Source organism: Suncus etruscus, chromosome 4 (genome assembly GCF_024139225.1).
Source record: "Suncus etruscus isolate mSunEtr1 chromosome 4, mSunEtr1.pri.cur, whole genome shotgun sequence".
Lineage (NCBI taxonomy): Eukaryota > Metazoa > Chordata > Mammalia > Eulipotyphla > Soricidae > Suncus > Suncus etruscus.
This window is the reverse complement of record NC_064851.1, coordinates 23,680,063-23,697,596: the sequence shown is the minus strand read 5'-3', so window position 1 is coordinate 23,697,596 and position 17,534 is coordinate 23,680,063. Positions and strand designations below refer to the sequence as shown.

Sequence of the window (17,534 nt, the reverse complement as noted above, 5' to 3'; positions counted from 1 at the left end):
ATGGGATTCCTGTGTACTGGGAATTCAGTTGGGGGCATGTGAAAAATGAGAAGCATTTGAGATGGGGAAGTGTAGAGTTGGAGTACATAGGTTTCAGAAGTTAGAGACGGGGCCGGAGAGGTGGCGCTAGAGGTAAGGTGTCTGCCTTGCAAGCACTAGCCAAGGAAGAACCGCGGTTTGGCCCCCCAGCGTCCCATATGGTCTCCCCAAGCCAGGGGCAATTTCTGAGTGATTAGCCAGGAATAACCCCTGAGCATCAAATGGGTGTGGCCCAAAAAAACAAAACAGAAGTTAGAGACAAGTACCCAGCTAGAAACAGAGATTGGGAGTTCTTTAGAGTAACCATGATGGGTTAAAGCCAATGAGAGAGGAATCTTTGTGAATATAAGTATAGATCCAGGGAAGAAGCCCAAGAACATAGAGTGCTCCTAATGAGAGGATGGAGCTTTTTGGGAGTATGTGGACATGAGCCCAAGAAGGACCAAAGAAGAAAATAATCAGTGAACCCGGAATCTAACAAAGGAAAATATGAAGGATGAGGGCCCAGACCACTGGCATTTGCAGACCTTGGTCTCTCAAGCCATCAAGTAGGCTACACTAACCTGGCCCTGCCACCCACCATGATACAGCTAGGATCAGGTTGGTGGAGGAAAGTTTTAGGGTCTTAGATAGGGTGGGCTATCAGCTCTAATCTACTCCCTGTCCCAGTTCCCTCCTGAGGATGTCACTAGCCTCCAGCTCCACAGCACAGCGCCCTTTTGTCATGTACCCAGACACCACCATTCTGAATATTGAACACCTAAACACTGAAATCTCATTTAGACACGCAGCAAGCTTGGCTTTACCCTATGTCTGGGACACTCTGCTGGACACTCCTCGGTCCCTGAGACAAGCTGGTCTAGATGACCAAACCAGAATCAAGTAGCAGAGGAGTCCTTTGAGCTCCCATAAGCTTTCACAATCAAGATGGTCATTTTTTGGGCCCAGAGGTATAGCATCAGGCCAGAATGCCTGACAGGTACTCTGTTGTCTTAAGTTCAAAACCCCAGTGCCACATGTGGGAACCATGACAGGATTCTAGTAGTTCTGTTGTAGTAGTTCTGTTGTCCACAATCACCTCAATTGATTCCCAGCTGTTCTGCACCACTGTAGGAGAGGATCACAAAGTCAGGTGCAATCCCCTATGTGCTCAGAGATGGAAAAGCTACACTAGAACCATGTTCAAGGATCACAACCTCTATTCTGCAGCAAAGTGTGCCCCCAGCGAACCCCACAACCATGATTTGGCCACCTCAACCAGGATATCCACGTGTGCAGCACCATCCCTGAAGGAGCACAATCCTCAGGGCATATCACAGCTGAAAGAACAATGCAGAGCAGCACAGCCAGGTTTGGGTGCAAGCCCTATCATTGCAATAGCAGCAACACTGAAGAGAGAAGATCTGGGCATGGGGAGGAAAAGCAAGAGGAGGACAGCTACCACCTGAGTGCCAGTAAGCTCATGGGTAGATGCCACGTCGAGCTAGTGATCACTATTACTGCAAAGCATGTGAGGGTTGGCTGAACTCTTCTGAACTGTCACAAGAGTAGATGTCATCTGTGGACTTCTCAAGCCTTTGCCACCTTTCAGAGATGGAGTACCCCTAATGACTAGATCTTCACTGTTCTAGAATCTGGCCATCTAACAGAGCTGCACCTTTAAGACTTCATGGTCCCTTTCTGCTCCAAGCTGGACTCTTCCTGTCATATATTTGTTTGCACTTTCCTTTTGGGCTTCCATCCTGATCATGGATGTTTCCTGAAGGTTCAGATTGTTTTGGTGCCTCTAGCTGGCCAGGAGGGGCAGTATAGATTTGGGAGCAGGTTGAGGTCTGAGTGCTGCTAAGAGAAGAACCTGAGAGGTATCAACACAGAGAGCCCCACCCCTGTGCATTTAAATGGAAGACATACTTCTGAAGCTTTGATGTCGAACTGAACTGTTGAACTGGTGGACATGTCAGTAAAGCCTGGACTTGTCAAGAGTGGTCATACAAGTAGGTCCCTAGGACCCAAAGCAAGGGCAGAGACTTGGCAGTGAAAGAAAACTTTGGACATGTTTTTCCTTGCAGGATTTGAGCAACATAGATGCACATTTGAGGGAGAGTAGGAAAAGGGGTTTGAACTGCATCAGTGGCCTTACTTGAGCTTTTCATTTTTTCTCATCCCCAACCCTTACCAGGTAGGAAGGTTGGTACAAAATTTATGGAAAGAAGGCAGTGCTTTTTGATCTCCTGGGGGATGCGGGAAGTCATATGCATTGAGTGTCTTTGATCCTGTTCCCCTAATTCTTTTCCCCTTGTCTGTTGGGGCTTCACTCCATTCTTCCAACATTATTGTTCCCAGATAGGTAGTCCTAGCCCCTCACTCCATCCCAAGGACAACTTACTCAATGGCCTTGAATGAGCAGCCTTGTTACTCAGGGTCAAGTTTACTGCTATGAGCAACCTGAGTAGGAAGGGCTGCTAACTCTAGAGTCCCCTACCCACCCTTGTCTCAGTGGAGGAGGTGGTAGGGCAGGAAACTCCCTGAGACAACCCTCTCTGTCTAGTCTCCTACAGTCCACCTTTAGTCTACCACGTTAGGTCATAGCAGGAGCTTATCCTGGGTTGGGTATTTGGAGTTCAAGGCAGATGCATTTGGAGAAGGAATGTATAATCTCAGAAGGCCTCAGAACCAGCCATAAGAACCCCAAAAGATTGATGTGATTGGACAGTTTGATTTGTGGTGGCCAATCAGGAGCCAGCACTGGATCATTAGCTTCCTCTCTGAGATAAATCTGCACATCCTTCTGCCTTTGCTTCCTGTCCCATTCACTTAACAGCCCCTTCTCACTCTGTGACCTTCAAAGAGTTTCTTAACTTCTCATAGTTATTGTCCCCCTGACTATAAAATTAGTTATCTAATCTGGTTTAATTTAGAGGGACCCTGGTCCTTGTGGCCACCTTCAGCCCCTTTTAATGGTAGTGTCTTCACAAAAAGAAGTCTCATTAATTTGCAGACCTGTACTTTGCCTCCTGTCCCTGCAAAGAGCCCATTTATATTCCTCTTCCACCCTCCCACTGGAAGGGGTCTGTATATAAATTACACTGGCAGCAGGTCCATTCTGCCTTTGAGCACTCTGTATGGGTACACCCTGCCTCTTGCCCGTGACTGTTAGCTAGAGTCCACTCACTCCATGAACCCCACCTTCAGACAACAGCCCCTCCAGGGTATTTGTTAGACTGTACCCCTGATCTGTAGAGGGTGGGATGGGAATGCTGAGCAGCTGCTTTCCTGACACTTCCACTCACCCCAGTCATTGGATGCTGTTGATCCAGGCATTGCCTTTGAGGGTAGACAAACAGACAGTGGTTTTCTTTTTGGGGGGGGGGGGTTGGGCCACACCCGGTATTGCTCAGGGGTTACTCCTGGCTTTCTGCTCAGAATTAGCTCCTGGCAGGCACAGGGGACCATATGAGACACCGGGATTCGAACCAACCACCTTTGGTCCTGGATCAGCTGCTTGCAAGGCAAACGCCGCTGTGCTATCTCTCCGGGCCCCAGACAGTGGCACCTCTGTGGCTGAAAGGAACCCGAATCAACTGAGTCTCCATATGTAGGAGCTATCAAGAGTATTTCCATATCTTCAGTTGTCTCAATGCTTTGAGGCTTTACAGCCAGGCCCCTCTAGCTGACAAGGTTCCAGTTCAAGCCTGCTTTTGGAGGCTTGTGCCACTGGACTGCAGGCTAAGTTTCCATTTCATCTGACTTGGGAAGTGGAGAGAGGTACTTTTAGTCCCATCATTGCCAAGGCTGTCCCAAGAGATCCAGGCTTTGGAGTCAGATGGGCTGGCATCAGACCTTGCTGCACCTCCAGCTGAGAGAATGGGATTGTCAAGCTTCCTGCCCCCCCCCTTTTTGAATATAATGAAGAAATTGAGGAACTTCTCTGAAGCTACTTAAGAGGGCACATGGTAGGTGCTCAGTAAATGATATTATTACGTTGCTTTTGTTTGACATCCTGATTTTGCAGGCGAGACTAACCAAACTCAGTTATCAAGGCAGTGGCCAAAGCCACTCAATAAATTGGTGGCAACTTTCAGGTTAAAACAAAGACTTCTTGGGGCCAGAGAGAGAGCATGGAGGTAAGGTGTTTGCCTTGCATGCAGAAGGACGGTGGTTCGAATCCTGGCATCCCATATGGCCCCCCCAGCCTGCCAGGAGCAATTTCTGAGCCTAGAGCCAGGAGTGACCTCTGAGCACTGTCGGGTGTGACCCAAAAACAAACAAACAAAACAAAACAAAACAAACTTCAGACTTCTTCACCTCAGCTCCGCTGGATCTCCCACCCCGACCTTTAACTTGAAGGCCACATTTGAGTGGGAGGACTTTCCCTGGAGCTCCAAGACCTGCCTGCTCTTAGGATGAACATTCCTAGAAGTGGCAGGTGCTAGGCAGCAGGAGGTGGGTTTAGCAAATCCCACCCTTGAACCCTGCCCCACCACCCCCACCCCAAGAATTTCAACACCCTCTTAGGTATCTGGCTTTAGTTCCTGCTCCTATGCCCTTTGCTTTTCCCTTAAGAAGCTCAGACCCAGAGTGGTGCTCAGGGATTTGATAGAGCATGTGGAAACTTCCTGCCATGCTGAATGGCCCAGGTCTGGGGAGAGTCGCTTTGAAGATGCATTCAGATGGTGCAAACGGAACAGGCAGGCAGGGTCTCCACTTTAAAGAATCAGTAATTTCAAAACAGTTCTTCCTCTTTCTTGAAATACCTTTCACCCTCCCCTGGCTTTCTTGTAGACACATCAACTCTCCAGCCTCCCTTCCTCAAACCCTGTGTTCATCTCCACTCCTCTGGGTACACCCCAGCCTGGCGGCCTAGATGCTGACTAAATTCATCAGTGTTTCAGTTTTGTCACTTGTCTGACCTGTCCCTCAGGTATCTCATAAATGTTTCAAAGTGAATCCAGCCCAGCCTCCTCCCCACAGCTTCCCCTTCTGCTCCAGGAAATCAGACTCAGGAGCTAATCTAGGGACCTGACTGCCCCAGCCGCCACATATGACTCATCCTTGGATCCTGTCAGCATGGTTCCAGAATGTATCTGGAATTCAGTCACTTATCATAGCACCACCCATCAGCTCACCCCAAGGTCAACACTGCCATGAACTCTCACCTGGATGACAATAACCACCTCCGACACAAAGTCCTTTTCACTGGACATTCTGCTCCCACATAGCTGACAGGCCTCCCTCAACTTGCTCATCTTCCTGATGTCCAGGCTGGTCTCAACAGGTCCTGTTTATAGGCACTTCCTGTTGGCATGACGGGTGGTGTTTCTGGGGCATCATCTTCCTACTTGGGTCACACACACACACACACACACACACACACACACACACGCTCCATATTGTTAAACCCATCTTTCTCTTGGTAGAATTCGGGGGCAAATCTCACAGCACTCATAGGGACATCCAGAAAGGGGCTCCAGGGAATGAGGTACAGTGGGAGAGGAATATTAGTAGTGGTCTCATACATGCCCATTCTACTTTTTTTCTGTCTTTAAGCTTGGGTGGCTGTCATAGTTTCAGCCTGTTTCTCTGGTCCCAGAGGTCTCCTGGCCCTGAGAAGGCCCCAGGTGTGATGTTGTTGCCTCTTTCCCAGTTTCCCAGAGCCTGGAGTCCAGGAAGGCTCACTGAAGGCATGGGGGCTGCTTCCACAGTGGTTCATTAATTCAGCAGTTGCAGTAAGCACACAAACTAGCCTGGCTGGGTCTTGCCTACAACACTTTTCTGCACTACAGTGTTCAGGACACAAGCTGGAACTTTCCATGCTAGGATTCCTCAGTGTCCTGCCTTCTGTCACTTCCCCACCCTGCTCCATCATCTTCCTTTTCCTTCAGTCCATTCCTCATGAGTAAGTCAGTATATTGGCCACCTCCTGAACCCCACACCACAGGAAACTGGGCTTAAAAAAAAGGGAGGGGGGTCATATGGGAGCCAGCAGACCTGACTCTTCTTAGAGCTTCCTCTGGCAGGTGCATTTTTTCCTATCTGCATGCTTAGCTGCATGCAGGCAGCTCAGGGGACATGGGCCTCTGTCCTATCCACCAGCACTTAATAGCATCCCTGGGGACTGGAGCATCAGACAAGCCATTCTTATAGCAAATACTAGCTGACTCCCAGATGGGTGCTGGGCCACAGACTGGGTATGAGGGTCAAGCAGAGGCTAGTGAAAAGCCTGGTCCTTACTGAGGAGGCAGATGGGACCATCAAAGCAAAACAAACCAGAGGAGAAGATGATTGATCAAGAACTCAGGGTAGGAATGAACCCCATAAATTTCTGGGGCATTTCAGGCTGGTACTGGCAAGTCCCCAAGACAGCAGTGGCCCACAGGGCAACAGAAAGAACTGAATGATAGAATGACTACATTTCAAGCACAAGAATTGCACAGGATCTGCCCTCTGGTGCTCTTGGATGGAGGGTTTCTAGCCATTTTTCAGGAGATAAATTCTGAGAAGCCTGTGCCAGAGCCAGGGAAGACCTAGTAGCTTAGGCATACTCTCTCCAAACTCATCTCTCCCTATGTAGATAGGGGTGGGATTTGGGAGAATTTGTGTGGCCCCATGCCTGTGCTTTGAAAGTTTGTGAATTGTTGCTCCAAGTGAAATTCCCCCAAAAGTCCATGAGTAGAGGGCAGTTTGCAAGCAGGTGGGCAATTCCGAGCCACATATATTAAAGAAAACTGGGAGGTGTCTCCCCTTTCCCAAACTTCCATTGTTTAAAACACCAAAAAGCACACGGTATGAGAATTTTAGGTGAGTCTCCTTCACATTCCTATTTGTGGTTGGTCCTAGCGTGCTTGGGGTCACACTTAGTAGTGCTGGGTAGGCCATGACATTTGCCAGGCCATATTTGGGGGCCACACAGTGCCAAGGATTAGCCCCAAAGCTTCACACCTGTGAGGCAGTTGCTCTGTTTGAGCCACTTCTCTGGCCCTCTCCTTCTGTTTTTGAAAAAGCAGTCTATGGAGCTGGAGAGATAATACAGCTGATAAGGGGCTTGCCTATCATGTGGCTGCCACTGGTTCAAATCCTGGCATTCCATTTGGTTCTCCAAGCATTGACAGACTGATATATAAAGTCAGAACTATGAGTAAACCTTAAGAACTTCTGGCTCCAAAACTAATAAATAAATCAGTAAATAGGTAAACAAGTAGATAATCAAAGGCCAGTCAAATGTGAACATACTCTCTGCCTGGAATTTGAGGTGATGCTATTTATCCCATCAGGAAGAGTGTCGAAGACCTTTTGTTTCTTGGACTTGCACTCTGGTTCAGGATTCCTGGCATCCAAGAAACCCCCAATCCCACCCCACAGGTGGGAAGTGTCATGGGACCAGGAATCCCTCATTTCTTATTACATTTCAAAGATCTATTACTCACCCAGAATGAGGTGCTAAGGTTACAAAGGTGAGCACAGCACATCCAAGTTCCCAGTCACAATCTGTGGGCCTGTGGGTAGCCCTGTGTCCATCACAATCAAACAGACATGATGATGCTACACAAGGGACGTGACCAGGGTTAGTATCCCTATGTAGCAGCCTAAGAAGCACATCCAGAGCAGTTCCTATAGTTATATCACTGGTCCAAAGATGTGTCATCACCCTGCAGATTGTGACGTGATGGTGGATTGCAGCCTGGCTCGCCAGAAAAATCTCGGGTGCAGCCAGAACTGAAAACTGTCAGGAAGTGAGTTCAGGGTGGCCTCAGCAGAAAAACCAGCACAGCTAGTGTCTCAAGAGTGATGGCACTGACATGTTTAGGAGGCCAATGGGAAGCTGTGTGTGCTGGGTGTCAGGTTGACAGTGCAGTGGAGCATGCTGGAATTCCATTTGGGGAAAAAGAAGATTGGGCTTTTATGGGAAAGCTGGGGAAGGGTGGATATTGCAGGAAACCAGCAGGGCCCTGGCTGGTCTCCTGCTCAAACACATGATGCACACCACTAGGTATGCTACATGTGCTGAGTTCTTCAGAGAGCAAAGTGCTCTCACATCCCAGGAGTCTGACTAGTCTTTCAGATGGTAGGAATTGTTTCTGGAGAAAGCTCAATGGGCTGGAGTGTATGCTGTGCATGGGAGAGGCCCATGCTCTATCCCACATTCCTCATATTTCCCCAGCACCACCAGGAGTGACTCCAGAAGTCAGGGAGAGTGACAAAGCACTACCAGATGTGCTTTCTCAAAATAAATAAGAAAAAAAGAATTTTTCAGTCTGGAGCGATAGCACAGCAGGTAGGGTGTTTGTTTACCTTGAACATGGCTGGCCCAAATTCAATCCCTGGCATCCCATGAGCCTGCCAGGAGTAATTCCTGAACACAGAATCAGTAGTAACTGCTGAGCACTATGGGGACAGCCCCAAAACAAAACAAAAAGAATTGTCTTTTATTAATTAAAATTTTTTACTTTATTTTGTTTGGGAGCCCTACTGGGAAATGTTCAAAACTTACTTCTGGCTGGCTCAGGGAACCACTCCTGGTGGGACTTGAGGGACCATGGGGGATGTCAGTGACTGAACCCAGGCAAGCATAGTGCCATCTCTCTGACTCAAGAATTATCTCCATTTTATCCATGAGGAAGCTGAGGTTCAAGGAGAGAGGCAGGATGTACATTACTGGAGCAAATGACCCATTCTGCCTCCTCTGGGGTGGGAATTCCCCAGACATATCACACTGAGTAGAGCAAATTCTTGAGTCCCCAAACCCACCCCAACTGCTATCCCAGTGTCAGTCGCCTCTACATGGCAACCCCCAGAAGTCGCTTGGAGCCTTCCCCTAGCCTAGAGTTAGATGAAACCCTCCAAACACAAAATCTGTTCTACAACAAAATATACATTTGTTGCTATAATGTGTCTAAAACTGAGAGTGATAAATAGTCTGTAGGTCATTGGCAATTGGAGCTTTGCTACTAGTCGGGGAAAAGAGTCAAAAGGACATGCTCAAGTCTGTCCAGTTCTGTTGAATGCATCTGTCTTTGAATCATCCTAATGTCGAAATGGTTAAGTGGTGGCAAGATGAGAACCAGCTGCAGCTTGTGCTAAGGGTTTTTTCTCTGTGTTTAACTGTGTTAGGTGCTCTGATCAATTGCTGTCCTGTTGTGTACCCAGAGAAGTCAGAGCTTAGAGAGCCTGTGATTTGCTGAGGCCAGGCAGCAAGGAGAAATCAAGTTTCTGAATGTCTTTGTGTATCAAACATGCCAGGATGAGTCCTGGAGAAATCTTGTTCCAGAGACGTTCTCCAGAACTTAGCTATTCTACTTCAGGCAGTCACTGGGCTCTCAAAACCAGATAACAGAACTCATATTAGGATGCAGAGTGTCCTGCTGGACATCAATGCTACCATTGCAGGTGATGGCATGGTGCCCCCCCAAATGATCACTAATGGAACTGAAAGATCTGAGTCCTGCTCCTTCTAGGGAACCTCAATTCCTTCATCCATTAAATGGGTTGCAAGTCTTTCTCCTGGACTGCAGAAGGGAGTGTGTAAGAGATAACAGCTGAGAAAGTACTTCAGCTCATAAGGCCAGTGAACCTGTTAGCCAATGGGCCAGACAATATGCAGGGGGTTGAGAGAGCCTGTCAGGGCTTTGCTCTGTAGGTCAGCTCTACCTCAGATGGGTTCCTGGTGTCAAAGAAAGCATGCCCCCTGGTGGACTGGGGAACCAGAGGTAGAAAAGAAGTAGCACAAGAGCTGTGAGGTCAAGTGTTATCTTTGATTTGTTTGGGGTTAGTGATTAATAGACACAGAATGATGGTAACAGAGAGGGTGATGCTAAAATTGATGCAGGCCCTCTCTGGATCCAAAGTGAATGCTTGTCCCTCCTGTTCCATTTCCTGTGATGGGCCAGGACTGTCGCTTATTCTGGACAACACAAGAGTGCAAATCTAAGTTTCCAGGTGACCTTACAGCTTGTCAAGCTCAAATTGGGGCATTTTGGGAGACTCCCTTTGAGACTCAGGCTGACAGCTGAGCCTGGGGGTCTGTTTTCTACTCTGAACCTCACCCAGGTAGTGGGATGAGCTGCCTCCAGGTCTTTTTTTTTTTTTTTTTTTACAAACAAACGAAGGCTTTATTGGTGTGTGTGTGTGTGTGTGTGTGTGTGTGTGTGTGTGTGTGTGTGTGTGTGTGTGTGGAGGGGGGGTTCAGTCTTCCTTCAGGCTGTGAGCCTCCAGGTCTTGATTGCTAAGCATTGGGAGGAGCAGGGTGGGTCGAAGGGTTACAGGAATAACAAGGTTACAGGAAGGGTTACGAATAGGAATTCAAACAGTGCAACTGTGGTCTGTGTCTGTAGCCAGGTCTTTGTTTCTCCATTACTATATTCCTTCTTTATTTCAATAGATGTATGATGAGAACCCACTTGCATCACAGGGGCACTGGATGGATATACTGTTGCACTGCGAGTGGTGCCCAGGGGTTACTCCTGGCTCTGCACTCAGAAATTGCTCCTGGCACACTTGGGGGACCATATGGAATGCTAGGGATTGAACTTGGGTCAGCTGCTTGCAAGGCAAACGCCCTACCCACTGTGCAATGCCTCTGGCTCCCAAAAACATTTTTAAAGCTTTATTTTTGGGGGGGCCACACCCAGCGATGGTCATGGGTTACTCCTGTATATGTACTCAAAAAACACTCCTGGCTTGGGGACTATATGGGATGCCAGGGATTGAATCAGGTCTGTTCTGGGTCAGCCGTGTGTAAGACAAATGCTCTACCCCTGTGCTCTGGCCCCAGTTTTTAAAGTTTTTCTGACAAATTCAAAGTGTGTCACAAAATTCAGGTTCACCCTCTCCTCTGAAAAGTCACATGTGCCAGTGCAAGAGGTAAAAACAGTCGTGGGATAGGCGGGTGTAGCAACTAGACCTGGAGGATCCTTTCATCTGTCTTCTCCTCACTGCAGGTCATAGTTCTACTTGGTCCCTGAGCCCCTTGGAAAGAAGAGGAGAAAAGGAACTGGAGGGGGTGGGTATAGGTAACAGGCCAGCCTGCACAATGCAGTGTCTTAAGCCCTGGAGCTCACTCTTTGCCCCCGCCCCAGGAAAGGGAAGACAGTAGGAGATGCTAAAACTTCAGGTTCAGGGAAAGAGGCAATGGGCCTAGAGAGCACAGGTGGGCTTGTGTGGGCCAGACTGGCCAGGCCATGACACATTCTTCCTCTCCCTATGCAGCTACAGTCTCCGCCTGGCATCCCGCTGTGCTCCTTCTGCCGCCCAGTACATCACCAGGCAGTGCCGGAACGTCAAGGCCACAGCTGCAGCCCAGTTCCAGGGACCCCTCTTCAAAGAGTAGACCCTTCGCCTGTTCCCTGACAGGTACAAGGAGGGTTGGGCACCACTGTGGGGTAGATGGTTCAGGGAAAGAAGGGGCTTGGATTGGGGGTCAGGATGTGCCAGGCAAGAGAGAAGCCATGGGCTTGGTGGCCTGCATGCTGAAGGGCCATGGGCTTGGTGGCCTGCATGCTGAAGGGACAAATGGCTGAGAGCACAGGCCAGGAGAACACCTGATTTGCATTCCATTCTTTGCCTGAGAACTGCTATGAGACCTCAGCAAGGCAAGGGTCTCTCTTATCTTTTCTAGTATGCCCTTCCTAGGATGCTGGTGATAAAGACAAGCACCCAAGGGGCACTGTGCACCCAGTACCACTCCTGGCAAAGTACCAAGATCAACCACCAGAGACTTACTTAGATGATGATGTCTTCTGTTTCTGGTGAACAAAGGAGATTTCTAAATTCCCTGAGTGTAAACGCTGAATTTATGTCCAGAAGTCAAACTTTTCATCTTGAGGGAAAGACAAGGTTTGGCCAGACATCTGGACTTCCCTGGGGAGGGCCTAAGCCTATCTTTTTTTCTCTGCCCCAAGTCAGTGACTCAAACATGATCAGAAAAGTCAGTGTGTAATACTACACAGCCATCAGAAAAAATGAAGTCATGAAATTTTCCTATACATGGAAACTATTATGCTGAGTGAAGTAAGTCAGAGGTGTCCCATCCTGCAGGACTCCGTTATCCCGTGGGTGTATAGAGGGGATCCAGCCTGTAAAAAGAATGGGGGGGGGAAGAGACGGAGACCAAGTAAAGTGTCTTATCAAGGTCTCTCTTTATTGATCGGTACAGGCTCTTTTAAGCACAATTAAAGCAGGGGGTGGAGAAGAACCAAAATGGAACAGCCAGCATTACAGAAGTCTTTCCAGGGTGCATTCCTGTAATTAAACTTTACATATTGTCTCTACACAGGAACCAATTTTTACCTTAAGATAGTAAAGCTTCCTGGAATGTATGCCTGATAGCAAACTGTGACATTTCTTAGGGCTCTGGGCTAGTCAATGCCTTAGACTATGTATTCTTGCCACACAGACTGGTTTGTCCTGCTAAATTCCATATCAGGGTTTGATCCCTGGCTGTCTCTGACAAGTCCCCCTTCCGTGTGTAAAAGAAAAGGTGGGTGGAGAGCCTGTCTTAGGCCTGCCCAATGGGGCCCCCAGGGTCAGCACTCAAAATAATGAAATAATTTCGTTCTGCCCAATCATTAATTATATGCGGGAGTGTGACTCTGACTCCTGGTATCAAGCTATTCCCGTCTTTGGCTACTCCACAGCCGGAACCATAAGGATGGTCTGATTAGCTTTTCAAGCTGCAGAACATCCTGTGGTAGTGGTCCTTCAGGACTTAAAAGCCCAACAGAAGTGGGGTCAGTATAGTCAGCGTCCAGAGCCTCTGATATCTGCAGACGTTGGTAATGGACAGCTATAGTCTTCTTGGTGGCAGAGTTAACCTGAGTTTTAACAAAAATCTATTAATTTGTGAAGTGCCCAAGGGCCAAAAGAAATAAGCAACAGAAATCCTATGAATGGTCCCAGCAAGCTAGGTAGTAAGGTTGAAAGCCAGGGGGATGTTAAAAACCAATTCTGATACCAAGATTCACTTTGCTCTCTTTGCCTCTAAGCTTTGCTGTACCTTATTAATGCTGTCATTAACCAATTCTAATTTATCTTTAAAAAAACAACATTCTTCCTTAAGGGTGGTACATAATTCCCCCTCTTTCAAAAAGGCTAAGTTCAGACTGCAGCAGTTTTGCTGTACAACTTTAGCAAGAGAGCCAACAGTTTCAGTAAGATATTTTAAACCTTCCTCCAGTTCCTAGACATCTCTATCATTAGCACGTGTAAGCTGATTAAAATGACTTTGAGAAGTGATTAAAGAAGCAATACCAGTTCCTGCTCCAGCAAAACTCAAACCTAAAACAACAGCAAGAGTAATAGCAGTGATAGTTTTACGCTTATGTCTAAACATAGTAATCTTCTTATACCAAAGCAAATCATCAACAGGTTTAATGGTTAATCTAGACATTAACAAAGCTAAAACACAATAATCATGATAAGCAAGAAACATTTCAGTAACAATATGGGGAGAAAGTCCAGTGGAGCAAACAAAATAAGTTGAGTTGGGGGCTTCAATGAAGATGGAAGAGTTGTTAACCACAATGGTTTGATTGCAAATGTCCGATAGTTGGACAGGGGGGTGCATATATGGTCCGAGTAAGCAAAGTCCAACGCCCATGACCTGTCTTAAAGTTAAGCCGAGGTTCGACTCAGCTCCCCATCAGAGGTCAGCAGGGTCGTTGGTGGCAGTGGATGTGCCAAAGGTGGCAATTCCTTCAAGGGCTGCCAGGCAGAGTAGGGAATCCAACATTCCCCTTAGGCAGAGTCAGTCAGAAACAGGTCCTGCAGGAATAGTGGGCTGAAGGACTGGAACAGTGGGTGGGTAACACAGAGGTGGCAGGAGGGGTGACAGGCTCTTTTGAGGTGGATGAAGACAGGATTGTGGGAGGCTGCGGGAGGTCTATAAGGAAACTGCTTGGCAGGAGGCAAAATGGTTACTTGGGGTTTGTTTTTTTTTTTACAATAAAATTTTCCATGAATTTAATTCTTCGTATAAAAATAGGAATTTACTTAGTCTTCTGGCCTTGGTTTACAGGTAGAAGACACTAGCAATTTACATTACACAAATTATTTTCGAATACCACGGGAATGCTTACTGACTTCTGTCAGACTTCAGCATTCAAAGAATTTTATAATTAACAATCACCAGTTTTTCTAAGACTGTTAAACTGAACCTTAATGATTAAGGGTTTGATCTCTGGCTGTCTCTGACACAGAGGGAGAGAGATAGACATCTCTGTTTTTTTTGTTTTGTTTTGTTTTTGGGTCATACCCAGCAGCGCTCAGGGGTTACTCTGGTTCTGTGCTCAGAAATTGCTCCTAGCAGTCTCGGGGGGGATCATATGGGATGCTGGGATTTGAACCACCGACCTTCTGCATGCAAGGTAAACGCCTTACCTCCATGCTATTTCTCCAGCCTGGGTTTTAAGAAAATAAAAAACATTATTGTAATAATGCACAGAGACCATAGAGATGAGGGCTGGAGGTTCGGCCCATGATATGAAGCTCACCACAAAAAGTGGTGAGTGCAGTTAGAGAAATAACTACTGACAACTGTCATGACAATAGTAGTGAGTGAGAGAAATAGAATGCCTTTCTTGAAAACAGGCAAGGGGTGGCGGAGGAGGGAGTTGGGGGGCATTGGTGGTAGGAATGTTACACTGGTGAAGGGGTCATGTTCTTTTTTTTATAACTAAAACCCAACCACAAACATGTCTATAATTACAGTGCTTAAATAAAGATACTTTAAAAAAAAAGAGTGCTCGCTTCGGCAGCATATATACTAAAATTGGAACAATACAGAGAAGATTAGCATGGCTCCTGTGCGAGGATGACACACAAATTCATTCCATATTTAAAAAAAAAAGTCAGTGTGTGTGTGTGTGTGTGTGCCTACACCAGGCCTCAGTAATTTCCACATCCCAGGGCTCTACTCTCAACTCACTAACCCACTTCTATGGGCCAGGGTGGTCTGACAGCATGGAGGTTCTGGGACATGCCTGAATTGAAGAGACCCCAGAGAATGGGAATTTGTTTCATGTAGGGGGCCTGTCTGGAAAGAGAAAGTAGTTGTCTTAGGCAAGAAAGGGCTGGAATTCAGGGGGCTTTTGTGTTAAACCCCAGAGAAAGATCTTAGCTCTCTTGGGCCTTTCTGTTTTTCAATGTTCCTTCTTTTCCCTCCCCTCAGAGTTGGGCTTCGTGAGCTTGCCTTTTCTTACTTTCATGGAGTTTTCCTGGGTATGGGAATGGAAAAAAGAACTAAGATGTATCCCAGAGTGAGGATCCAGTGAGCAGAGTTGAGTTGAATACTTGGCTTCTACAGAACTGGGTGGGTGGGGGAAAGAAATGTTGCTTTCTGCTCCCCTTTCACAGGTGGCAGGGATGGGGTCCAAGGAGGAGAGGCTAACTGGGATCACCCAGAGAAGGGTTTATAGTGCCAGGATAATCCCAACTTCCTTCCGAAGGGCTTCCTAGTGATGGAGACGTAGGTCATGGTTTCCAGACCAGACCATGTACCCTGCCATCTGCACAGAGTTAGGTGCTGATTTCTGGACTGAATTCTGACCCAGCTGCTTGGGGGGCCTGGGGATGGGGGTGGCACGCTTATGAAGTAGGGCCTGGGATGTCTTGAGGTGCCTTTTTTCTTTTCCATCTTCAGATACAAGCAGCTTCCAAGCTCAGGGCTCAGGTGTATGATGGAGATCCCATTTAACCTACATTTGTAGCAAATGGCTACTATTCATGTCCCAGCAGTACAAGCCCCCACACTTGAATTTTCACATGACTGAGACTTTTACTTTCAAATATTAACATTTCTCTCTTATGTTTTCAAAGTTGTGTTTGTGGTTGGTGGATGTTTTTTAATTAATTAATTTATTTTATCACTTCAAAATCTGACTTATGCTCCTGGGCTTAGTCTGCTCTTTCTTAGGTTGCCATAAAATATACCTTATGGTTGAACACATGGGGAGATCTTCACCCATGAACATTTGTTTTCTGAAGCTCATGAGGCTGAAAGTCTGAATTAGAGGGACTATAGGGCTGTGTTTGGGGGTCATAGGGACTCTCTTCCTAACCTGTAGAAGCTGCCTTCTTGATAGTTCCTCATGGATAGAGGATGAGGAGGTGCCAGGGTCTTTTATAACAGCCCCTCATGTGTGTTCCGCCTGCATTGTCCCAGTACCCATCTCCAAAGAATGTCATACTGAAGAGATGATTAGCTTCCATATAAGCTTTTGGGAAATATGATTCAGGCTGTGGCTTATTTTAACACAGGTTCAGAATGCTTCTTCCTTTATTTTTTCATGGGGTCACACGTGCTGGTGCCTAGGGTTACTTCTAGCTCTGCACTCAGGAGTTATTTTTGGCAGACTCAGGGACCATGTGGGATGCTGGGGATTGAACCTAGGTCATCGAATGCCTTACCTGGTGTACATTCTCTCTGGCCACTTGGTTTAGAATGCTTTTTAAAATGCTATAGCAAAGGATTATGGCACAGAAAGGAATGGGTCTGTGACAGCAAATTTATTTGACAGAGGAAAGATGACAGGGGCCCTGAAAAGGACCCTACTCTCCACAGCAGCTCTCCTTTCAAACTCTCCAGGGCTTTTTTTCCACTTTTATGAGTGGAAACCTGGCCCTAGTCTTCCTGGCACAGACTTTATTTCTGTATTTTAGTTCATCCAGCTCTATAATGGGTTAATGCATTCCCCAGGAAATTCCACAGCAAGGGCATATATGGCAGACACATGCAAACATACCCACTCGCCAGCAAATATGCAAAGGTTTGTAATTTATGTACACCCTATGGCCCAGCACTTCTATTAGGCAGAGACATGTAAATGTACAAGTATAAACACATAGTAAACTCAGAGGAATTTACACACATATAAGAATGTATTAGCATGATAGTCCCAAAGTAGAAGCTAGGGGCTGTAAATGTGTTTTAGTGGTAGAGCACTTGCAAGTCCAGACTAGACTCCCCGGCTGTTCATGGGCCAGAATCAGATGGCTGAAGGGGACCTGGTCATATAACCACATATACAAAATGATTGAGTCTCACAAGCAAATTAGGAGAAGCAAGACAGGGGCTGGAAAGATAGTCCAGCACTTAGGGTTCATACCTTGTACTCAACATAACCAGGTTTGATACTCAACATCCCATTTGGTCCCCAGAGCACTTCCAGGAGTAATTCCTGAGTGCAGAGTCAGGAGTAAGTCCTGAGTATCTCTGGGTCTTGCTCCAAAACAAAACAAAAGGGAGAGAAGACAGGTGTGTGTATATATATATATATCTTGATTGAATCTACTTAAGTTTAAAAACAGTCTATTGTATCAGGAGGTGAGGGTTAGTTGGTTATCTTTAACAGAGTTATGGTTCAGAAATTTGTGGGAGGTTGTTCCTGTTTTGCCTCCAGATCTGGGTGCTGGTGAGTGAACACAGGTTGATTCCTGCAAACCCATGAAGTTGTGCATGTATTCTATTTATGCTGCAATAATAAAAAATGTGAAAGCTTGACCAG

General features: G+C 46.8%; 1 protein-coding gene and 1 pseudogene across 1 annotated transcript in view; both read left to right on the top strand.

The window, feature by feature from the left end:
- Nucleotides 1–17,534, top strand: part of PRDM2 (PR/SET domain 2) — a 131,258-nt gene that overhangs the window by 111,738 nt on the left and 1,986 nt on the right. The window contains exon 8 of the mRNA XM_049771955.1: nt 11,242–11,385. Within this exon, the coding sequence (XP_049627912.1) occupies nt 11,242–11,362 (121 nt within the window). The 3' untranslated portion in view covers nt 11,363–11,385. The remainder of the gene's footprint in view (nt 1–11,241; nt 11,386–17,534) is intronic.
- Nucleotides 14,771–14,870, top strand: LOC126007496 (uncharacterized; annotated as a pseudogene).